This window comes from Aspergillus niger, assembly GCF_000002855.4.
Source record: "Aspergillus niger supercontig An16".
NCBI classification, from domain to species: domain Eukaryota; kingdom Fungi; phylum Ascomycota; class Eurotiomycetes; order Eurotiales; family Aspergillaceae; genus Aspergillus; species Aspergillus niger.
Window position 1 is genome coordinate 1844131 of NT_166531.1, and position 22074 is coordinate 1866204.

Here is a 22074-nt window from a genome sequence, read left to right on the forward strand (position 1 = left end):
GTTCCTTACTAAATCTGAATACAGACTAGTCTTGCATCATCACCTCTACGTAAATTACATAACTCAGTCACTATGCAGTAGCTATGTGTACATATGCGGATTACTTCACTAGGGAAACAACAGTCTCCATATACCTTAAACGTGGTCAAATGATGAAGATCGCGCTTGGCAGAAGAAGCCATATGGAGCCGGTGGGATGGATGGCTGTAGCGGACCCGAGCCGAGATGACTCGACAGACTGACATCGAGACCGGCGGGGCTTCTACTGTCGGAGTCCTAGACGACTTTTAACGTATGATATTCCTCGGAGTCTCCATATTATCGGCCTAATTGAAGTAACATATTGCATATCCCTGCCTTTTGAGGTTAAGAACACTATCTGCTGTGCATTGTCGGAGGGGAATGATTCAGCGGAAGTTAAAAAGCCGAAGCCCGAGCAAGTGTGTCCTTTACCAGTTAGGGCTGTGCTGTGGACCCGAGCCGAGAGAGCATGGGTCCTTCAATTCAATTGTGTACTTTCGTTTTGGGCCGCCGGCGTCTTACCTACTCCGGCAACAGATCATGATGTAGGACCAGGGGCTTTGGGAGGGTTTTATTGGAAAGGGGAAAGACGGGATGGATAATGTAATGAGTATTGAGTGAAATTGAGGACAACCGTGCCAGCGGGTTACTCAAGGCGCTTGTAGCCTTGTCAGAACTTGCTCGTAGATCCTACTGATACCCCAGTACTTCAGCGTTCTGAGGCTCAAAATGGACTCATCTAGAAATCTGGAGCGGCCTCGACCAGTCATGATATCGCCAATCCCGGGCAGCTTGATACGACCCCAGCCGGAGTTGATCCATTCAACAGCATCCAAGCCACCCCAGTCCGGCGAACGGAGGGTAATCGATGGCGCCTCAGTCGCGGGAGTAGGGTGGCCTTGGGGGATGCAGAGTGAAGAGTATAGCCATATCACTAGGACAGCTCTGAAGAAGAAGACAGGTGTACAATAGTGCGCACAGTGATGGGATCGCACGGTTTCGAGTACCCGTGCGGCGTAGAAAAAGGCTGATCTTCCTTGATGTGACACAGCGCCCCATTCATCAGCTAATTTACCTAAGTCAAACTCGCTTAGATGTCGACCCTTGATCTTAAGAACTGTAGGTAGTAGTGACCCTTCGGGAATATTGTTGGTCATGAGGGCATAGAGAATCATGAGCCTGTGAGTCGCGCAGACTCTGAGCTCGGTGGAGCAAAGTGCCTCCTCATTCTCTGTGAGCTCCAATAGTCGTCTCAAATCTTCATTCACTTCACTTGAATCAAATGATGGGGATCCCGATAACCTTTGGTGGTTACTGACGGCATTGAGTAGAAGCTGAATAATGGCTTGCTTCCCAAGGGTGCCAGCTTTAGACCAGATAGCCGACCCATTTCTATCAGAAGTAATATGCTCTAATGTAAGCGGTTTGTTTCGGCCTGATACGTTAGTAGTAGCCATGAGTGACGGCATATCGGAACCTACTTGTGCGTGCTGAGAAAGTAGCCCAGCCCTGTGCTGTCGTGGCTTCCCAGAGCTCTTCTGCCTGGGGTAGGGTATTCTGCATCTCATCGTCCCTTACTACAGAGGATAGATCGAAATGTGTGGAGAAAGACGTATCTGCTAGCTGCATAGCCATGTTAGATGCTGTAATAGCTAATATGTCCAGGTAGGCGTGAAAAGTTATGCGGAACCACTAACCCAAATAGCGTAACCAGTGCGTCGTCTCTCTTCATCAAGGGTCCAAATTTGCCATTTTTGGGCATCTGGAAGCTCTAGCTGAAAGATCTTTTGGAGAGATACAATGCTTCTAAGTATTTGACTTCGCCGAGCCACGGTAACCGGAAGGGCTTGAAACACTTCAGCGACTTCTAGGGCCCTTCGTTCGCCAGAGTACCGCAGCCCCAGTTGGTTGAGAAGGAAGACCCGCATAAGCCAGAGCTCCCGGGCATGTACATTCAGATTCTCACACTAGCGGATGAGGGTACTGTCAGCCCTGAAACAACACGCGCATAGGCTGCGGGGCCTCACTTACCAGATGCACGGACTGGCGTCGCACCAGCTCGTGCATAGCTCTTGAACAGGTCTGCGCATGTGGGAGCCCGGAGAATTGAGCACCGATGGCACTCACGACAAAGATAAGGAGCCAATGCGTGCCCGGGGTGCAGAAAGACGGCTTGTGTAGAACGGGGAAAACAGGATGGAAGTGCTCAAAGTACAGCTGCACCCAAGAATTGATCACCGGCAAGGGTGGGATTCTCAGCTCAGTAAACGGTGGAAAGGTCGGGGTTCTTTCCATGATCCGCGCAACACGATGCACTTCTTCCACAGCTGTAGCAGGCACATCGTTTACGTGGGCAAAGTTCTCTTCGTCCACTTGTTCCATAGATAGGCCCTCCATATCTGGAAAGGACAATTGCGCATCGATATTGATAGCAGTCGGGTGATACCGTCTTGGTTCCATGGCTTCGTCGGTTTCCAGCGAGTGACTACGACGGTAGATTTCGGCAACTGCAGTTGGTGTCAAGGGCGGGAATGGCCTAGGTATCCTCGAGGCTGTATTCAGTGAAAAATACGAGGGCTCCGTCTCTGCTGATGCCAACCACAAATCATTCAAATCGCCATTTGATGGAGGGGTCTGCTCTAGGATATTAGATAGCACATTAGCATCGATGTCAACTCCCAAGAAACCTTCGAATCCCATCGCATCCGTAGCGAACAATGCTGATGTACTCTCGTGCGTAGCTGCTGGAATCTGGCTTGTAAGGTGGCTGCCAATTCCGAACGCCTCCGCGTTTTCCACGCTCCTAGCATTTACTGTTGGCGATATAGGCTGCAGCGGAGTCATTGTATGTATGGTTGGTGATGGTGGTAAGACAAAGTTATCTGGGAGCTGGGCTGATGCTCTTCCGTCACCTTGCTGATCCGTTGTAAGAGAAGGTTCCCAGTTCTGAGATGTAGCTGTGCCACGGTGCCGTTTTGGTTTCGAAGAGTGTGTTGTAGCAGCAGAATTGACATTGCGCTTCTGGGGTGACTGGTAGACACAGTCGGCCCCATTTCTCTGACACCTCTGACACGGTTTCTGTCCGTCACAGCGAACTTTGGACAGATTACACTGCTTGCATGCCTGTGCTACCCGGCGTCGCTCATTGGTATGCGTACTGCCATTGGGGACGATGTGTTCATGTTTTGTGCCGTGATGACGAGCAAGTGAATCTCTACAGACTGCATATTAGCTTGAATATATTCCACATATTACAAGGTAGTGAGGGCAGACACTCGACTGAATCGTTGGCCGCACTCAACACAGGCAAAGGGCTTTTCTTTAGTATGAGTGCGGATGTGGCGCTGATAGTGCTCGGGTCGGTGGAATGAAGCGTTGCAAGCTTCGCAGAGCCACTGGGTGGATTGCATGGCATCAGATTATTCTGTAAGTATGAACTGCGCAGCATCACCCGAAGAACAACTGAATCAAGCGGAGTCAACTGTCAGTGTAGTTGCTGTTGCCAGGATGGAAGGGACTTGGGAGGCACGGGATTCGGCCTGCTCTATCGGGCCATCGCCGCTAATCCCGAACGAGGCTCCACCCACTTACTCCATTAGTTGCAACCCCGAAGACTTGATCTAACATCTCTTTCTTTCTCTAGAACCTCCTACGCGAATCTGGCACAGCATTACTGCGCTGTTCCTTAGACATACACTCAAAGGATGTGGTGCTATGCAATTATTCAACAGTTCTATTCGGTACATAGGCTCGGCGGGCAGGGTCAGTGAAGGGGGACAAACTATAATCACCCGGGTCTGTTTCAGTACTCTTAGGAAAGAGCTACAGTGGACTAGGCGCTCACTTGAGTAGCCTGGAGAAGCTCTTGAGCTTCTCGACCGGGGTACGAACTCCAGGCGTAGGAAAACATGTCCGGAGGCAACTCGGCATCGGGCACATAGGTCCTCAACTCGTCTAACATCTGGCCTCGGCGATCGTCGCTGACCTTGGACATCAGCATCACCGTTACCGATCGCCCATAGCGTACCCTGTTGTACAGTTCTAGTCTACCCGGGATATCATCTTTGGTACATTCGGGAGTGAACAGGGCGCCTAGAGCTGCCCCGTCTTCGAAACTCTGTGCGCCGCCTTGGCCCTGGTCTAAGTCATGAGCATGATTAGCAATGGATGCAGCCACAAGCTTGTAACAATCACAAAGTAACTTACGAGGTAGGGTTGGGTGGGCTGCATCTCCAATGAGTGCTAGTTTGCCACGTATGAATGTGCGCGGCGGAGAACGAGACGCCAAGCTCCAGAGCTTCAGGTCCTCTGCCAATCTACACATCTCGCGTAGTTCCGGACTGAATGCACTGCATGTTTCAAGCAACGAATCCAAGTTGCCACTGTCGAGCCAAGACGATTCTCTAGCGCTAGAGTCGGCGCCCGAAGGATGAATAGCAGCGACATTGAGCAGGTCGCCGTGACGACAGGGGTAGACAACTAGTCGCCGATCCTCCGACGCGAACACGTCCACAGCGTCCGATCCCATCTTTTCCAAAAGAGAGGCAGTAAGAGGGTTGCTTTTCATCTTGGAAACAGGGATGAGAAAGCGAAAGCAGTTCTGCCCCGTGCTTTCCTTCTGTGTAGGTCCACCGATGACACTGCTAACACACCGAGACTAGTGAAACAATTAGTATATTAGATATGGGTCCAACAAATAGCAGCGTCCGTACATGAATGCCATCCGCCCCAATGATCAAGTCACCAGTGAACTTGGTACCGTCCTCGAGGGTTACCACTCCAGCCTCAGGATCCTATCGATCATCTCGATTAGCAGCCTGGAGACTCTGGGTGAATTGAAATAGATACTAACCACTGAAGCTACACGAGAACGCAGATGAATGGCAGGCTTTTTGCCATTGACCTCCTTGGCAGCCATATCCCTAAGAGTATTGTGCAGATCCACTCTGTGTGTGAGTAACCACTCATCGTAGATGCCCAGTGCTTCCTGAGCATCCTTGGTCACCTGCATGATTATTAGCCTGGATTGATGATCTCAACCCTGAATAATAGCCCCTACCACTGGTGTCCGGATTAGGTTTCCTTGGTGATCCCACAACCGCAGTTTGTTGCAATGGACGGGCTGCAGGTTCTCCAAGTTGCATCCCCAGTCCTTGAGGATGCGCGTGGCATTAGGCGCCATGTGGATTGCAGCTCCTACTTCATTCAGGAAGCCAGATTGTTCGAGGATCTGAATAGTCAGTTCCATTCAGCATTGAGCGATAGTGTCGCTAATTACACACCTCAATGTCATGACCTTGTCGGTTCAATGCAATGGCTGCGCCTAGACCGGCAAGACCAGCACCAACCACTATGATCTTCAAGGGCATTTTGCACCAGCACAATTGCAGTAGAGTTTAATAGTAAGTAGGCGTACAGTTGGAAACGATGATGTAGCTATCGAGTGGAAATGCTGCTTGCTTTATGTACGTGGCTAAATTCAAGTTCTCGGCCTGACCACTCGGCATCTCTCTCCGGTCTGCCCACAGTAGCCGATCGGTCCTTGGCTGAACATCTTTGAATGGTAGCTCCACTGGACAGGAGAACCAAATGAGCCGGTGTTTTGCATTTGCACTATGGAGCCATGTATTATAATCAGCTCCTTGAATGCTATACCATATTGTGTGGCTCGCATTGGTTCCGTGGCATTAGCTGGAAGCCTGTTGTTTGCAGTTGGCCAACCCTCAGTACGATTACAGGCGTCCTTTCTGCAGACCTGGACTAGATTGGACCCTTAGTTCACGATCTGCGTCAGCTCTAGTAATTCACGAGATTAGTGCTGTGCTTGTTTGTAGATTCCTTCCTCTTTTTCCTTCGGCAAAGCGGTTGCAGCAAAGCCCTAACAGGGCGCACGGAATCGGTAGGCTAAACACGTCTAGGTCATTAGTTTCCTGATGGTATGAAAATCTCCTGACAGCGTCGAATTGTAAATAGTTTGTGTGTTGTACTGTAGGCATTATGGTCACTGTTTGGCGCGATCCTCACAACCGAGCGGCGAGCCAGCAGGGGTTATGGAGTGCCTGAGGTCCCCACCGGGAGAACCACAGTAGGAAAGTTAGCCACTGATTCTCCGCATTTATCGGGACCCCATATCAATCTGCATTCAATGATATAAATAAAGGTTAAATATGTTAGAATCGGGATCTACCGAACGTTGCAATCCAGGTTCAAGTAACTTTGTGGAAACAGGGACTAGCCGGAGTCCGTGGGTCAGCCGATAAGAGAACTCCCCTCACCGACCACCTCATTCCTTCTGCTGCTTCCCCTCACGGTCCCCATTCCCCATTCCTCATTCATCTCCCTGCAGCTCTCATCCCTCCTTCTTACACCTACTCGTCTGACATCCATCAGCCACGAGGAGGAACTGCGCTTGTCCATTCCTCACTGGCCCTTCGTATCAATTCTTGTTGTTCAGGAACAGTAATGACCCCCTATCTTATCACTGGTGTCGATCAGCTACTGACCTGCCGGTGAAGGTGACATGACCATCCGATCCATGAAGTTCACTCCGGAGTAAGCCATCACCAATACCAGCAGCAGAGACCACTTCATCAGTCAATTTTCACATATCACTTCTCCTACTTAAGTCAATGAAGCTGACCTGTCAGGGTTCTGCTCGGAGCCCCTAGGCGCTCCGGACCAGTTCCGAATGCCTCAGGCACCCTTGCCGTCTACACCCAGACAACTTACTCGTTTGAATCCCACTCCAAGACAAACGAGATCCGTGTTCTGGATATTGCCACTGGCCGGTCAGCCTTGATCACCAACGACGCCGGTGCCAGCTGTCCGCAGTGGCTGGGCGACAGCAATCAGCTGGTTTGGCTCAAGGCAAAGGCCAACGGCAACACCAGCTTTATTGTGGGAGATGCACATGAGGCAGACAAAACATACACGGCGGGAACCGTCCCTGGCCCCGTTTCTGACCTCAAGGTCACGGTTGTCGAGCCGGGCAAGATCGGCTTTGCTGTGACTGGTAAGGCTAACCCTGATGGGACGCTTCACAATCCGCATGACGCAAAGAAGCCAATCAGCACTGGGCGGCTCTTTACGTCGCTCTACGTGAGACATTGGGATTCGTACATCGAGCCTCAGAAGAATGCCATCTGGTATGGCTTGCTTCAGCGCGCCCCTCTGTCGCCAGCTACCAGACAAGCGGGCAAGTACTCCGTGTCGGGACTGACGAACTTGATCTCGGTGAGCGGTCTTGCGGGTGTCGAGGCTCCTATCCCACCGTTCGGAGGCACCGGTGACTTTGACATCAGCCCGTCAGCAATTGTCTTTGTGGCGAAAGATCCAGATCTCAATCCTGCCACGCACACCTCCTGCTCCTGTTATTACTGCCCTATGTTTTCATGGACCGGTGTGAACGCGTTAGAGGCTAAGGTCTGCGCGGTAAAGGGACTCGAAGGAGCCATGTCTTCCCCGATCCTCACTTCGGATGGCAGCTCGATTCTTCTTCTTGCCATGCGCGAAGACGGTTACGAGTCGGATAAGAGACGTATCTTATATGTGCCGAACCCTTGGAACGGTGAAATGATCGAGGTGTTTGCCTCTGCAGACGGAGAGGGATTGTGGGATTCCAGCCCGGCTGGCCTAACGTTATCGAATGATGACCAATCTTTGTTTATCCAGGTCGAGGAGTATGGCCGTGGAGTGCTGTATCAGCTTCCTCTCGCTGATATTCGCCATGCAACTCCAGATAAGTTGAAGAAGATCACTGATGCAGGCTATGTCACGGACGTCTATCCCGCATCTAAGAAGTCGACAAAGCTGCTCATTTCTAGCACTAGCTTGGTGGACAATAGCGTATGGTCTATTGTCGACCCCGAGTCTCCCAGCGACGTGCGCGTTATCTCGTCCATCGGTCGCAATGGTGCTGTCTTTGGACTCTCGCCCTCGCAGGTGGATGAAATCTGGTACCGGGGAGCCAACGACACTCCCGTCCATGCCTGGGTTGTGAAGCCCTCCAACTTCAAACCGGGCAAGAAATATCCGCTAGCTTACTTGATTCACGGTGGACCTCAGGGTGCCTGGTGTGACCAGTGGAGCACACGCTGGAATCCGGCGGTGTTTGCTGAGCAGGGCTACGTTGTCGTTACCCCCAATCCCCGAGGTAGCACCAGTTACGGACAAAAGTTTACGGATGAGATTCGTGGCAACTACGGCAGCCTGCCATATATAGATCTCGAGAAGGGATTCGATTATATTGAGAATAACCTGGAGTACGTCGACACGTCCCGTGCTGTGGCGCTTGGTGCGTCATTTGGCGGCTACATGGTCAACTGGATCCAAGGGCACCCATTGGGCCGACGATTCAAGGCTCTGGTGACCCACGATGGAATCTTTAGCATGACATCGATGCTTTCCACCGAGGAGCTTTACTTCCCTGTGCGGGATCTCAAGGGGCCCTTGTGGAAGGTCCCTGAGAATTGGGAGCGTTGGGACCCGTCTCGGCACACCGCAAACTGGCAGACACCGCATCTGGTGATCCACAATGAGCTGGACTACCGGCTGACAATCGCGGAGGGTCTCGCTGCCTTCAACGTGTTGCAGATGCGGGGTGTCGAAAGTGCGTTTTTGACTTTCCCGGACGAGAACCACTGGGTGCTTAATCCGGAGAACTCGCTCATGTGGCACCACACCGTGCTCAACTGGATTAACAAGTATGTAGGACTGCCGCCGGCGTCGCGGGAGTTTGCAGAATTTAGCACCACGAAGCAGGCGTCGATGGAGCGACGACTCCAGCAGGTGACGTTGGATGGGGCCGCTAACTGAACACTGGCTTCTGTATAAATTAGTGGTTAATAGTATATTCAGCAAGATTGAATATGAGGTCATATGGCCATCTAGTGATGCTTTGTCGGCATTGTCCAATGCCTTTATCATGCTCTACCAGGTGTAGCTTCTGTTTCGCGCTACACCATACGTAGCCAACAAGCGGGTATGGACAATGGAGCAAGATGCGACGGAATTACCATCTCTTTATGCAACAATGCACCAACAAAGACCGGGTGAGGCTATTGTACAGAGACAAGGCACCGGCGAACCCCGTTTCAAGTTTTTATAGTACATTCACAGGGTACATGGCAGATGCACTCAACAAAGCCGTAAAAGGATATAACTAGAAGTTGTTCCTCGAAGTATCAGGCACTATCTCTTGTACTTTTAGACAGGCAACCACTGCAGACCAGCTTCTTGAAAATGAGCAAGCGTCGCATATCAGAGACTATATCACCATCATCTCCAGATCCATCACCGGTCCCAGCCCAGTCACCAGCACCAGCACCAGCACCCAAACGACGCCGAATGCGACGACAACGCCACAGCCACTACCTGTCCATCGACCCTCCATCTCCGGAGGACTACTACCCACCCAGCCCGACCACACCTACTACCCCCGTGTCTTCTCCCATCCCTTCTGCACCATCATCCCCCCCTCAACAACCATCACAATCCTCACCACCACCACCACCACCACCACGACGAACCCCCCGATATCGACACATCCTCCCCAAACCACCACCCACATCTACCTCTCCAACCAAGCCCACCCCCCAACCTCAACCTCAGAAAAAAACACCTAATAGTAAAATCCACCCCCACCTCCCCCTCATCCTCGCCCACTTCCGCACGCCCCTCCACCCCCTCGTCTCCAGCACCACCGGCCACCAACACCCCGATTTCCCCAGATCTTTACTCCAATATAACCTCCTCACGTCCGAGCAACTGGATAGACTCGCAGTGCACTTCCATCAGGTGGACCCGCCGGTGCGCGGCACGTTCTGGTATCCGGTGAGGATTGTGCAGCCGTGGATTAGGAGGGATGGGGGTGCGAAGGGGTATGTCGCGGATGAGGAGGTGGGGTTGGAGGTGAAGAGGAGGAGGTTTGGGAGGTTTATTGGCCTTAGGGGGTGTGAGGAAATATTACCCTCTGGGTCTTTGAAGAGGAGGAGAGGGAAGGGGGTGGTGAGGGAGAAGAAGTTGGAGGAGGAGGAGGTTGAGGAGGGGGAGATTAGGGAGGAGGAGGAAGAGTATGAGGAAGAAGAAGAAGGAGGAGAAACGGCAGAGGAGATGTTGGCGAGGATGGAGAGGGAGTGGTTTGAGGCGATGGTGAGGGCGAGGTATGAAGGGGAGTATGCCATGAGGTGGAAGATGGGGAGGGGGTAAATTAATTTTATCATCATTGTTTATCTAATGGTTGTTATTTGATATTTCGGGTTTATACCGGGTGGTATATGGGCTGGATCATGATATTCGTGATGGATGGGGGTATATACATGGCGTTATGGTGATACCCTTGTTATATTTGGGGAAAAAAATGCTAATGGCCCATTCCCCTCGCCCAATTCTCCTCCACAATTCTCCAATACTTCTCGCGACTCTGCATTCGGAACGTCTTCCCCCATTTGATCATCACCAGGAACACTGCTGCGCATGCCATGCCCACGAATGCAGCGGATATAAAACAGTTCTGGTATCCGAGGTGGTTTACCCACGGTGTTATTCTATTGCAGTTAGCTTGCTGAAGATTACCAAGTGGAAGGGATGGAAATACCCATAGCCCATGGCGAACGACATGGTGTTCCGAACCAATATCACACTCGCCATCGCATCCCCGCTCAGCTCCCGGTAGCTGTCGACCAGGTAGTTGACGCTCAGCGTGATGCCGCACGTGTTCGCCAACGCCAGCAGACACATCGCTACGATCAGTCCGAACCAATGCACTTGGTGCGCCGCTCCCACGCCCCAGAGCAAGAGAGATCCTGGCACGAGGATAAGGCAGATGGCAAAGGGCCACAGGCGCTGTTCGGCTTCCATGACTCCGTTGTTGCGTCGCGCGAGTCGGACCGTGAGCCAGTCGCTGAAGCGGCCGGTGAAGAGAGAGCTGTTGTTGTTAGTTGGTTTTTATGAATCGCTCGAGAATACTCCGGAAAGCTCACGCTAGTAATGTACCCAGAATGCAGGATACATAGCTGAGTCCGACCATTGCAGAGCTATTCAGATTAGCAAAATGCATAGTTTGATCTGAAACAATGCAACGTACCTGAAATTATAAGGCGCGCCGCCCAAAATAATAGAAGCTGTTCCGTTCAACACATTGAACCATATAAGGTATGATCCGTACGAGAATCTGCCATGGTTAGCTTCATAAACCCATTGTTGCAGGAAGACATACCCCGCGTAGAATACCACTGGCCAGCTCAGATAGTACAATGTGTGGTAGAACCGCCGGAACATATTGTTCCTCGGCAGCCTGGGCCCTACAAGCGAGAGTTTCTGCAGATACGTCTTCCTCTGATACATCACCCCGCATTCTGTGTCACTCTGTTGTGCCACATCAGCAGGACGTTTCTCCTTGTCGCCCTGCTCGGACGTGCGCGAAGAAGCTTCCGTCGAAGTAACCTCCGCGACTGGCGCCTTCTCGCGCACGTAGTTCGTCTCTTCCATGAAGAAAAACAAGAAGACAATTGCAAAGGCGCAGAAAATGCTGGGCCAGTAGAACACCCATTGCCAGCCTTGGTACTCGGCGATGAAGCCGCAGATGACTGGTGCAAAGTAGTTGCTGCCTGCCAGGAAGAATGCATATAACGCCATGTATGTTCCCCGCTCATGGGTGAAGTACTGGACTGTCAGCTTAGTCCGATACGAGTTCCAAATAGAAACTCACCACATCAGTCACGGTTACTTCTGGGAGAGCTTCAATGGGAGCCGTGAAGAACCCCGAAAGGATACTGCGCGCAATCCACTGGCCGTTGGTGTGGATATAGGGACTGCTGGGGTCAGTAATTATGCATACAGTCATGTCAGACAACGTACCCCCACACTGAGGTGCCCTGTGGAGTAATTAGTATTTATATAGGAGAGTCCCAGTGAGTGCATACCAGAATGCCAACCAAAGAAAGGATGTATGTCAGACGCTTGCCATACTGCAGCGCCAGTGGCTGCCAAAACAAAAGCCCCCATCCAGCGAACAAAAACATATACCCGGTTCCCTGATTGAGAGTATCAACCGAGACACCTGTTGCTTCGGATAACTGCGTGAGCACCGAGTAGACGACAGAGCATGCGATACCAGCAAATAACGTGTACCTGCAGGGCCCATGTTAGTCCCTGCATCCACTAGATTAACCTAATAGACACATTCTGCAGACATACACGCTCACACAGATGGTAGACAAGGTCTTCCTCCAGGGGGCCCAATTCAAGGGATCATCGGGATCATTGGACGGTTCCGGAATGAGAACGATGTCACTGTCGCCGCGATCCGCATGACGGGTGGCAAGGACATGCTCCAAGTCCACCAGCGTCACGGTGCCCGGAATAGCAGTCCGATCGAGGCCTGGGGTCATCTTGATGATACTAGATTAACCGCTCAAGTAGTTCATGGAGAGTGGAGGGTAGAGTGGAGGGAGATGAGGAGGAATGGAAGGAATGTAACGTCAAGGAGAGCAGCTGGCGAGGTGGTCAAAAGGCTGTTTATCAGAAATACTCCGAAAACGATCAAATCAAATCAAGTCAAAGCGTCGGCAAAATAGCAAATATGTAATCCCCGCTGCAAGACCGAATTCCTAGCAATGCGAGAAGATAAAGATTCCCTCCATCTAGATATCCGGTCATAAGTCCACCAGCCTAGTTAGTAGTCCCTGTTATCATCATCCACCAGATAAGCAGGCGGAAGGCATTCCGTCGTGCAGCAAAGAGACCGACAACCGCTCAATTGTTGGCTCAGGGTGATTCTCAGTCCAGCTGATAACTAAAGAAGCCTTGGATCCACCTCTGCTATCTCCTCCAGCAGATCGATCCATTGATGGCAGCTGGATAAGTTGGATAACCACCCGTCCGGCATGGAACTTCCCCGCGCACCCCCCCCATTTGACTCCAATCCAGATGTCATCCATCGCTAACCGGTTTAGTTGTTCAAGCGAGGCGCGGGGCTGTCGGCAAATCGTATCTCGCTGCTTGATCGGAAGAAGCCTAGGCTGCTTCATTGGTATATCAGGAAAAGACCGTTGATAGCAGATGTTACTGGTGCGTCGCTCCGACCATCCTCCTTGATGAGAATAGACTTGATGCTCACGGACTTACTCCGCTTTGGCATGTCCCCCTCCAGCACGGATCACGCTGGACAGAGCCATGGTAGTCTTCGCGCCGGCGTCGGGTGGATTCAGCTAGCTACCTTATCAGCCGTGTCAAATAATGATCTGATTGTACTTTCTCAATGAGGAACAGTTAATGGGTGCTGCTCCCACTTTTGGACCAGATTTTAGGATGATCTGATGTGTCATAAGCATTCTACGGCTGGGCCAGAACAAGCCCAGATCATGGCCAAACCATGGGATGTCCCCAGATCTTATCAAAACATACTAGGGATACTCCAAAACGACCACTTTTACACCTGAATAGACTCGGATAAACAAGGAGAAATCAAACTGCCGCCTGCAGCTAATATTATTCTGGTATCAAGCTCACGAATCTGGAAACCACAGCAGAGAATCTTGGATGACAATCCCAAATGACCACAGACACGGACAGGAGAGAAAAAGATAATGAGGCGATATGTGCAGATCTGGCTGGTATAATACAATCTGGCCAGGGCCAGACAACTCCGCACGTAGTTCAACTGACAGGGACAATCCCACCAGCTGACTCACGACAGGACTCGAAACAGGTAGACACTGCAGGCCCACTAGCTTGAACCACTGGCAATGTCATCCTCCTCGGGAAGGTCCTTGATAACGTCCTTCAGGATTTGAATCAGCTCATCAATATCAGGCCGGTCTGCAGGCTCCACCTGCAGGCACTTGCGGACCACCTCCTTTACGGGCGCACTGATCTGCATCGTATTATCTTTGCGGCTATCATCGCCACCGGCCTTGCCCTTGCCCTTGGTAGCACTCGATTTCTCGTCGGGGAACCGCCAATCACCACCCAACACACACATGCTCAAGCTGCCACCTGTTTCTTCGCTGCGGGCTTCAAAGGGGCTCTTGCCCACTAGACAGGCGTAGAGCGTACATCCTAATGACCAGATATCCACCTTTGTGTCGATGATCGAACCCGTCTTGACATCGAAGAGTTCGGGTGCCCGATACGGCATAGTGCTGTGTTCCGCAGCGGTGTCTTGGACGGCCAGGGCGAGCGACCGGGAGGTGATGGCAATGGGGCTGGGCGCTAGCGATCCGAGATCCATGAGGATGGGTGTACGCCCATCATCAGCGATCATGATGTTTCCTGAAAGCAAGCATTAGCGGATAATCGCTTGAATAGGGAGCAGCAGCCGTACCGGGCTTAATATCCCGGTGGGCATACGGGCGAAGATCGCCGTCTTGCACGCCCTCCTGACTTATTGTGACCTCGTCATCCATCAATGGCTCATTCTCCTCTTCTTCATCCACATTCTGGCTGGTGCGTCGCTTCGGTTTCGGCATCCGCATAGCAGTGTCCGCGTCTGCCTCTGCACCCTCTCTCCTCACAGCTTTAGCCTTGCGTGTAGGACCCGTACCACTTTTCACACGGTACAGGTGCATCGCTCGGAGCGCATTGGCAACTCCGAGCATTAGCACCATCAAACGCTTCTCCGGGAAGCGGGAATGGTTGACGAGGTTCGCATTGATGGCATCTTGGAGGTTGCCCCGTTGGTAGTATGGTAGGAGGATGTAGACCGTCTTCGACCCTGCATCGCCGCCATCGGCGCGGAATTTCGACCCGGATTCGGTGGATACACAATGGTCAATGGAATGAATGATGTTGTTCTGCGTGGTGAACAGATTGTAGGCCTCCACTTCCTTCAACGCCTGTGAAACGGACTCCTGACCGAAGGGACACCGGATCTTCTTCAGCGCAAACAGTTCCGAGGTCGATTTGTCTTGAACGAGGTAGACATAGGAGAAACCACCCTAGCATGATGCGTTGATCGTCAGCATCGCGCATTCGTGGGTGTTTTGTAGTGAACCAAAGTCAGAAGCAATCATACTTCACCGAGGAGTCGGAGCAATTTGAAGCTACGATTGTTGATCTTTAATTGCGGCGTGCTGGGAAAACAGCACATGCAATCGGTGAAGTTGTAGAGAAGATCAAAGAAATATTGCGCCATGGTGGATGGAGGAGCACACCAGTGCAGGGAAAGCTGTTCACAAAGCAGCTACAGGAAGCTGATTATTGAGCCGCGATAGCTGTAGGGACGGGGTCCCCGTGGCGACTAGGAGGTGACTACGCGGCACTATCGTTCTGACGGCTGGGATCCACCCCGGCGTTGGCGCAGGCGCACAGGCAGGCAGAAGAAGCCGGCGGAGCAAGGGAGAGGGGAAGAGCAAATGATCTGAGGCCCTTGAGCGGATGGAATGTACAAAGTAAGGTCCAGCGGAGAAAGGGAATGAGAGTGAATTGGGGAGGTTGAGGGATAAGAGAAGAGTGTAAACCGAGAAGATGAATACTTTAGAAGCCGCGTGTTCAGACCGGAGTCGATATCCGTGGACTGGATTGAGGCGGAGTTAGTGAGTGAGTGAGTGGATGCAACGAGAGCCAGTCGATGATGTGGTGAGATGGAGAACCTGAGGCAGGAAAAGGCACCCACTAGTCTATGCGTTAGTCAGCCCGCCAAGGAAGCTGGTGGTAACTTACATGCTGTGCGGGCAGTACATACCAGTATATACTGATACCAGATACTTCTAATGCACCCTTGTACATACTCAATATTTCTGTAAGGTAAAGTACATAACAGCCACTCGGCCCGGTGGGGCAGGCCATCCGCCGAAAGAAGCAACCCATGGTTCGTGTGTTTATTGTGGCCGAGGCCGCTGCGATGCGAAGATGGAAGAATAATTGGTCTTCGATAGTCAACTGTGACCAACTAGACGGTGTGAAAGGGTCCCCTGTCCCTGCTAGCATGACGACACGGTACTGGCCGTTCAACCTTAGCAACTGTTTTGCCTCTGTTTTCACTCCTGGAGGCAGTGACTGACTGAACAATTCAGTCTCTCTCTCTATTGCTATCCACCGGACGGATTGGCTCTTTCTCTTTTCCGTCCTTCGCTGCCCAACTGAGGCAAACGCTGGACGGCATAAGGAAACAAACCCTCCGAGCCTCTCCTCCTCGCAGCTGAACCCAGCATCCAGCAAACACCATGACGACTGGCCTATGATCAGTCACCTCTCCAACCTCCCCTACTACTACTTCTGCAACCACCCCTTTCTAAACGCATTCCTTAAATCCATCCGTCGCAGTTTTCTAAACGCCCTCCCCCTCCTTCGTGCGGTATAAGTCGACCTCATTTCCACCACCCCCTCTATTCAGCGCACCACCAGTCGTCCCATTCCCCCATCGCTATGGCGCCCCTCGACGACGTCCAGGTGGGTGACCTGGTCAATGTCCCCGGGGGTATGTTTGGGACTGTCAAATATCTGGGAAGTGTTGCGGGCAAGCCAGGAAAGTTTGCAGGCATTGAGCTAGCGCCGGAGCATGCCAGACGAGGGAAAAACAATGGAGATGTCGAGGGCAGGAGATACTTCTCTACATCCGTCCCCGGCTCAGGGATCTTTGTGCCCATGAACAACAACAAATACGTCACCAAGCGCTCGTCCGGTCCGACCTCGACGGTGAGCACCGGCCCTCCAACCCCCTCCCGACCGGTCAATTTCAGCAAGTCCGTTGGCCCTGGTCCCGCAATGCGCCCACCACGCGTCCGACGCCCTTCCCTTCCCCGCCCTGAATCTCCTAGAGGACCACCGCCGTCCAAGCTCACCTTGACCGGGCTTCGCACGCCCTCTTCGGCCTCCCGCGCGGCCCCCTCCAGCACCTACCCACGCAGTCCTATCAAAGCCCCGTCGCGCGCCTCTGATCGCCCTCCCTCGCGGGTCAGCCGAGTGAGCACTGAAGATGATGGCCCCGCATCTAGAGTATCCGAAGTTCAGCAATCGGCAATGGCAGCAGAGGTGCAAGAGCTGAAGGATCACATCAAGAGCCTAGAGAACCAACTCCTCGACCGAGACAAGCAGCTGGACGAGCAAGCACATACCCTGTCCGACTTCCAGAGAACCCTGGAGGAGCTGGAAGGGTCAGATTCGCTTTCCATCCGGGCTCAGTTGCGTGAAAGGAACGAGAGGATTGCTCAGTTGACGGCTGAGTTTGATTTGCATCGCGCCGATTTCCGAAGCACCTTGGATACGTTGGAGATCGCTGCTTCCGAGACGGAGCGAGTCTATGAGCAGCGGCTGGACGAATTGATGCAACAAAATCGAGAGCTTCAGGATCGCGGAGAGGATGTCGAGGCGGTTGCGCGACAGCTTAAGCAATTGGAAGAATTGGTCTCGGAGCTAGAAGAGGGTCTGGAGGACGCCCGGCGCGGTGAGGCTGAAGCTAGGGCGGAAGTTGAATTCTTGCGCGGAGAAGTCGAGCGGACAAAGCTCGAGCTACAGAAGGAGCGGGATTCCAAGGACTCCCACGTAGCTGGGGATGGGCCACTATACTCGAAAGAACTTGAGCAGAAGGATGATGAAATCCGTGGCCTAAAAGCAATTATCCACTCCTTGAGCCGGGGCGACCCAGATTTGCATGCACTGCAACAGAATGGATTTGGGACGAGCCCGCCGAACCATGACCCCGACCATGTGGCTCATTTAGAACAACGTGTCGAGGAATTTGAGCGCATCTCCGAACGGAAGACATACCGTATCGAAGAACTAGAACGCGAGCTCCAGCAGTTGCAGCTGAATGGTGACGCTCACGCTCACGCTCACGCTCCCGGCTCCGCGGTCTCTTCATCGCCCAACCACCAAAAGTCTCCCAGTGTGAATGGGAAGCTTACGAACGGCCATGGAATCAACCATGCGCATCGGCTTTCGGATCGCACAGTCGTTCCCAACGACTGGCAAGATTTACCTCCGCATGAGGGACAATATCAGGCCTACTCTACCCGCCACCGCGGTATTTCGGATGCTTCTCATCATCGTCTGGAGACCATGCACGAGTCAGACGGCCGCTCAGAGGACGGCGGCTCGCTGTGGTGCGAGATCTGTGAGACCGGAGGGCACGATATCCTGACCTGCACCAACATGTTCGGCGCGGAGAGTAAGAAGGTTCCTGATGCTACTGAGACACCCCATGACGATAGCTCTGTGGATGAAAAGCCAACTCCAGAGGAATCCACGGGTGAACCATCTACATCTTCACATGAGGAGGACACGACTCCTCAGAAGACGGGTCGTGATGTTGTGATGGAGGGACTCAGAGGAGCGAACTTGTCGTCTTCTTCCTCAACCATGGGCCCTGTTGGCGGAAAGGAAAGCGGCGTCGTTGACGAGTCTAAGTGGTGTGCTCTCTGTGAGAGAGACGGCCACGAGAGCATCGACTGTCCATTTGATGATTGATGGAAGAAAAATGCTGATGCATGAGATTCATGGCAGTTTAACTACCAGATGGTCATGATGCTACGTGCACCGATGATTGAGATGCGTGTCCCATATGTTGGCTTAGTGGACCTGTCATTTCTGGTATTCTTCTGTTCAAGGCGCACTATGTCTAAACACATTTTCAGGATATCCTTCTTTTTGTTCTTTCACAGACAACATGATCATGTTGGCATTTTCTGGTCTTTTTTTCTACCTTGGCTGTATGAAACCATAGCGCGCTTTGCCGGGGTTGCGTTTATTCAGAGCGGCTGCATTACATTCCTGTGCCACTACCTACTAGCCTTTTTCTTATACCTGTCACATTCTTTAGACTGTCTTACTTTCCTGTTTTGGCCACAGCGGCTTCTTGGCTATTGTGGCTGTTTTCTATCTTTCATATTCCCCTGTCCAGAACTGTGCCTGATACCTCTTTAATTATACATCCGAATCAGAATCCACTATCCCAAGTATACGCTGCCTTGGCAGACACAATCTAGCATCATACCAGAATCACTAACCGGTCAAGATCCTATTGACATTGAGGAAGCAAAATAGAAAACAGTTTTACACAGCTACTATTACATCCAACCAACCAGCCACATACATCACCAACAGGGTATCTCTCCACCACCACAACACCACCCACCAAACAGCAACCTACTCAACAAACAACCCCCAAAGAAGCACTAAGTCTAAGGCTGCACCACCTCCCCCTCCTCATACTTCGACCTCGCCACAACCCCACAAGCCTTACACGTCCTCTTCTCCTCATCGCCCGCAAACTCCTCCACAACCTGCTTTACCTGCGTCCCCAAATCCGTACAAACAAACCTTTTCTCCCACACCACCTTCCCGCAATCCTTATTCCGACAATACCATCTCATCGCATCCACCGCCCCCTCCTTCCTCGGCTGCTCCATCACCACACCCACCGTATCCTTGAATCTTACGGGACAGTGCGGCGTATTCGCCGGCAGCAAGAACAGTGATCCCTCGTGGATCGGAATGTCCTGGAAGGTGGGCGGGGTGCTGGATTCATCGACGGTGCGGAGGAGCATGGAGCCTTTATATTGGTAAAAGAATTCCGGGGTCGTGTTGATGTGGTAGTCTGTTCGGGCGTTGGGGCCGCCGACTATCATTACTGTGTAGCCTTGCGTGGCGGGGGAGGAGGGGTGGTAGACGCAGTAGTTGTTTACCGGGGGTTGGAGGAGGTGGGAGTTGGTTTCCAGCCTATTTCTGTCAAGTTAGCGCTGTGTATATGTATATTGGGGAGTGGGTGTTTTGTGTCGCGTGTGTTTTGTTTCTAGAAGGTAATGCGGGGGAGGGGCAGTAGTAGTAGTTTGTAGTGGCGATGTGGAGGTGGACTACTGTACCATTTGGGGATGTTGAGAGCTGGTGGAAGCATGGTGACGATCTGCTTTGTCCGTTTGTATAGTAGTGTAGGTTGATTAAGTGAAAATCTGGAGCAAACCCAAGATAATCGAAGAAAACAAGTGATTATAAATGCAGTGATGTTCAACCCAACCCATCCCATCTATCCGGTGAAGGGTCCTTATCCGTCCCGGAGATAACCGCGGATTAACGCCGCGCTCGGCGCCGGAACAACTCCGCCCCGGCAGATTTTCTCGATTCGCTTTTTGCGGTCCAGGCGAGCATCTGGCGCCGACGAAGATTTTCGATCTACAGATTGTTGATTGACCACGGGGATTTCGCAGAGTCTCCAGTACAGCTACAATGGCGTCAACGTCTCAACCCCCTCTCCGGTTCACTTCCCACAAGAACTTTGTGTACCGTCTCGTCTTCGCTACGTTGACCGGCCGCACGATTCAGATCTCCCAGATTCGTCCTTCGTCGCCTACGAATCCCGGTCTCGCTCCTCATGAAATCTCGTTCCTTCGTCTTCTGGAGTCCATTACCAATGGCTCCCAGATGGAGATACTCGTACACCGGTACTATCCTTGTTTATAAGCCCGGCCTCATTACAGGCAGTTCGCCAGGTGTGGCCACGAGCAGCGGAGGCGTCATCCGGCACGAGCTCCCAGCAGGGTGCAATCGTGGCGTGAGTTATTATCTGCTGCCGCTCTGCCTTTTGGCACCCTTTTCCAAGGCTCCCATCAAGGTCCTCTTTACTGGTCCAGGTGTGATTACCTCGTCCACCCCGACTGGTGACATGTCCGTGGACAGTGTGCGAACCGCCATTCTCCCTCTCTACAACCAATTTGGAATCTTTAACAACATCGAGCTGCGTATCCTACGGCGATCGAACCCTGGACCCAATGGCAGAGGCGGTGGTGGAGAAGTCCAGCTAGTATTTGGCCACCAGCTCCGGCTGCCGAAGACCCTGCACCTCATGAACGCCGGTCGCATCAAGAAGGTCCGCGGTGTGGCCTACTCTGTCGGTGTTTCCGCATCCAATAACGCACGAATGATCGAAACCGCCCGTGGTGTTTTGAACCCACTCGTCCCTGACACCTATGTCTTCTCTGATGTGTCGTCGGCGCCGCTCGTACCTGCTCCCGAGAAGAGCAACCCTTCCGCGAAAAAGAAGATTGGCCTTGGATTTGGACTCTCGTTGGTTGCAGAGTCATCTACTGGCTGCCTGTTCTCCGCCGATGTGGCGTCGCCTCCCGCAGGCGGCGAGGCGCCTGAAGACATTGGGAAGCGATGTGCTTACCAGCTACTTGAGGCCGTTTCGAAGGGAGGTTGCGTTGCCCCTGCAGCTGTTCCGACCATGCTGGGTCTGATGACGATGGGATCGGAGGATGTTGGACGAATCCAGGTTGGTCGGGAGGTGATCGCCGAGGAGAGCACCATCCAGCTGGCCAGGGACCTGACCAAGTTCGGTGCTCCGGGTTGGGGTCTGAGAGACGCGAGTGGTGAGAATGAGAATGGGGATGTGATCATCAGCGTGGTTGGCCGCGGCATTGGCAACGTTGGCCGTAAGGTTGCTTGATTGTGAAGACCCAACATCAGCCTCACATCAACTCCGCGGTCGGCTGTTTCAGGTATTACCGACCTTTTTCTGGTCGGTGGTCTGTCCAGTGGAGCTTCAAGGGCCCTGTCACAGCGTTGTTTCAGAGTATGGCCAGTTTGCATCTGATTGCCCAATGTGAGCGCCGGGTACTGCCCCTGGCGACAGCGGTGTATCACGTAGGCGCAAGGGAAGGGCAAGGTTTCAACTCCACTGAGGGGAAGACCGCAGACCACGTCATTTCTAATAAAAGCTGCATTTCGTCTTCGACCTCCGACTTTCACCTTCTTTATCGCCAAGTTGCGTCGCTAACTTGGGTCATGTGCCACGTGGCTGAGATTGGCGCCCAGCCGACAGCTGTTCGCCGCACACCGCAGCCCGGATCTTGGCCTGTTCGATTCCCATCTCCTGGGAGGGCAATCTGACGCTTCGGACTGGCAAGTAGGTGCTCTCGTGAGGCACTTTGTTGTTCATATTTCCGTGATACCCTTTATTTGTTTGGTATGTGGGCTTCCACCTCACCGCTGGGAGCCACTCGAAGATGGAATGGGATTGGCAGTTCGAAGTAGGGTTTGCTGGCTGCGGCCTAACCGACGTGCTTCATGCAGCAAGTTTAAGTTTCTGAGACGAGAATGGATCGTCGTTCCTGTACATAG

General features: G+C 52.4%; 10 protein-coding genes across 10 annotated transcripts; 4 read left to right on the forward strand and 6 right to left on the reverse strand.

The window, feature by feature from the left end:
- Positions 1-671: 671 nt before the first annotated feature.
- Positions 672-3431, reverse strand: An16g08130 (uncharacterized protein; the record flags this gene model as incomplete). Its single annotated transcript, XM_001398074.3, has 5 exons — positions 672-1456; positions 1503-1644; positions 1719-1988; positions 2053-3235; positions 3277-3431. 5 exons carry the CDS (start codon positions 3429-3431, stop codon positions 672-674), a joined length of 2535 nt encoding a protein of 844 aa, XP_001398111.3.
- Positions 3432-3853: 422 nt separating this feature from the next.
- An16g08140 (uncharacterized protein) lies at positions 3854-5390 on the reverse strand (the record flags this gene model as incomplete). Its single annotated transcript, XM_001398075.1, has 6 exons — positions 3854-4161; positions 4228-4678; positions 4734-4814; positions 4874-5026; positions 5081-5251; positions 5304-5390. The coding sequence occupies 6 exons, from the start codon at positions 5388-5390 to the stop codon at positions 3854-3856; spliced, it is 1251 nt and encodes a 416-aa protein (XP_001398112.1).
- Positions 5391-6541: 1151 nt separating this feature from the next.
- Positions 6542-8835, forward strand: An16g08150 (uncharacterized protein; the record flags this gene model as incomplete). The annotated part of the gene is made up of 2 exons (XM_001398076.3): positions 6542-6573; positions 6669-8835. 2 exons carry the CDS (start codon positions 6542-6544, stop codon positions 8833-8835), a joined length of 2199 nt encoding a protein of 732 aa, XP_001398113.1.
- Positions 8836-9003: 168 nt separating this feature from the next.
- Positions 9004-10227, forward strand: An16g08160 (uncharacterized protein; the record flags this gene model as incomplete). The annotated part of the gene is made up of 2 exons (XM_001398077.3): positions 9004-9071; positions 9234-10227. 2 exons carry the CDS (start codon positions 9004-9006, stop codon positions 10225-10227), a joined length of 1062 nt encoding a protein of 353 aa, XP_001398114.3.
- Positions 10228-10560: 333 nt separating this feature from the next.
- Positions 10561-12410, reverse strand: An16g08170 (uncharacterized protein; the record flags this gene model as incomplete). The annotated part of the gene is made up of 7 exons (XM_059745322.1): positions 10561-10945; positions 11001-11054; positions 11105-11191; positions 11237-11682; positions 11729-11884; positions 11955-12150; positions 12217-12410. 7 exons carry the CDS (start codon positions 12408-12410, stop codon positions 10561-10563), a joined length of 1518 nt encoding a protein of 505 aa, XP_059604916.1.
- Positions 12411-13747: 1337 nt separating this feature from the next.
- On the reverse strand, positions 13748-15154 carry An16g08180 (uncharacterized protein; the record flags this gene model as incomplete). Its single annotated transcript, XM_059745323.1, is given in 5 exon segments — positions 13748-14292; positions 14345-14463; positions 14581-14734; positions 14767-14957; positions 15035-15154. Coding segments are annotated over 5 exon segments (1129 nt in total), but the record flags the coding sequence as incomplete, so codon positions are not given.
- Positions 15155-15280: 126 nt separating this feature from the next.
- An16g08190 (hypothetical protein) lies at positions 15281-16186 on the reverse strand (the record flags this gene model as incomplete). Its single annotated transcript, XM_059745324.1, has 3 exons — positions 15281-15611; positions 15704-16017; positions 16136-16186. The coding sequence occupies 3 exons, from the start codon at positions 16184-16186 to the stop codon at positions 15281-15283; spliced, it is 696 nt and encodes a 231-aa protein (XP_059604918.1).
- Positions 16187-16386: 200 nt separating this feature from the next.
- On the forward strand, positions 16387-18426 carry An16g08200 (uncharacterized protein; the record flags this gene model as incomplete). Its single annotated transcript, XM_059745326.1, has 1 exon — positions 16387-18426. The coding sequence occupies one exon, from the start codon at positions 16387-16389 to the stop codon at positions 18424-18426; it is 2040 nt and encodes a 679-aa protein (XP_059604919.1).
- Positions 18427-19139: 713 nt separating this feature from the next.
- Positions 19140-19852, reverse strand: An16g08210 (uncharacterized protein; the record flags this gene model as incomplete). The annotated part of the gene is made up of 2 exons (XM_001398082.1): positions 19140-19677; positions 19821-19852. The coding sequence occupies 2 exons, from the start codon at positions 19850-19852 to the stop codon at positions 19140-19142; spliced, it is 570 nt and encodes a 189-aa protein (XP_001398119.1).
- A 329-nt stretch (positions 19853-20181) lies between these two features.
- On the forward strand, positions 20182-21400 carry An16g08220 (uncharacterized protein; the record flags this gene model as incomplete). Its single annotated transcript, XM_001398083.3, is given in 1 exon segment — positions 20182-21400. A coding segment is annotated over 1 exon segment (1219 nt), but the record flags the coding sequence as incomplete, so codon positions are not given.
- Positions 21401-22074: the final 674 nt, after the last annotated feature.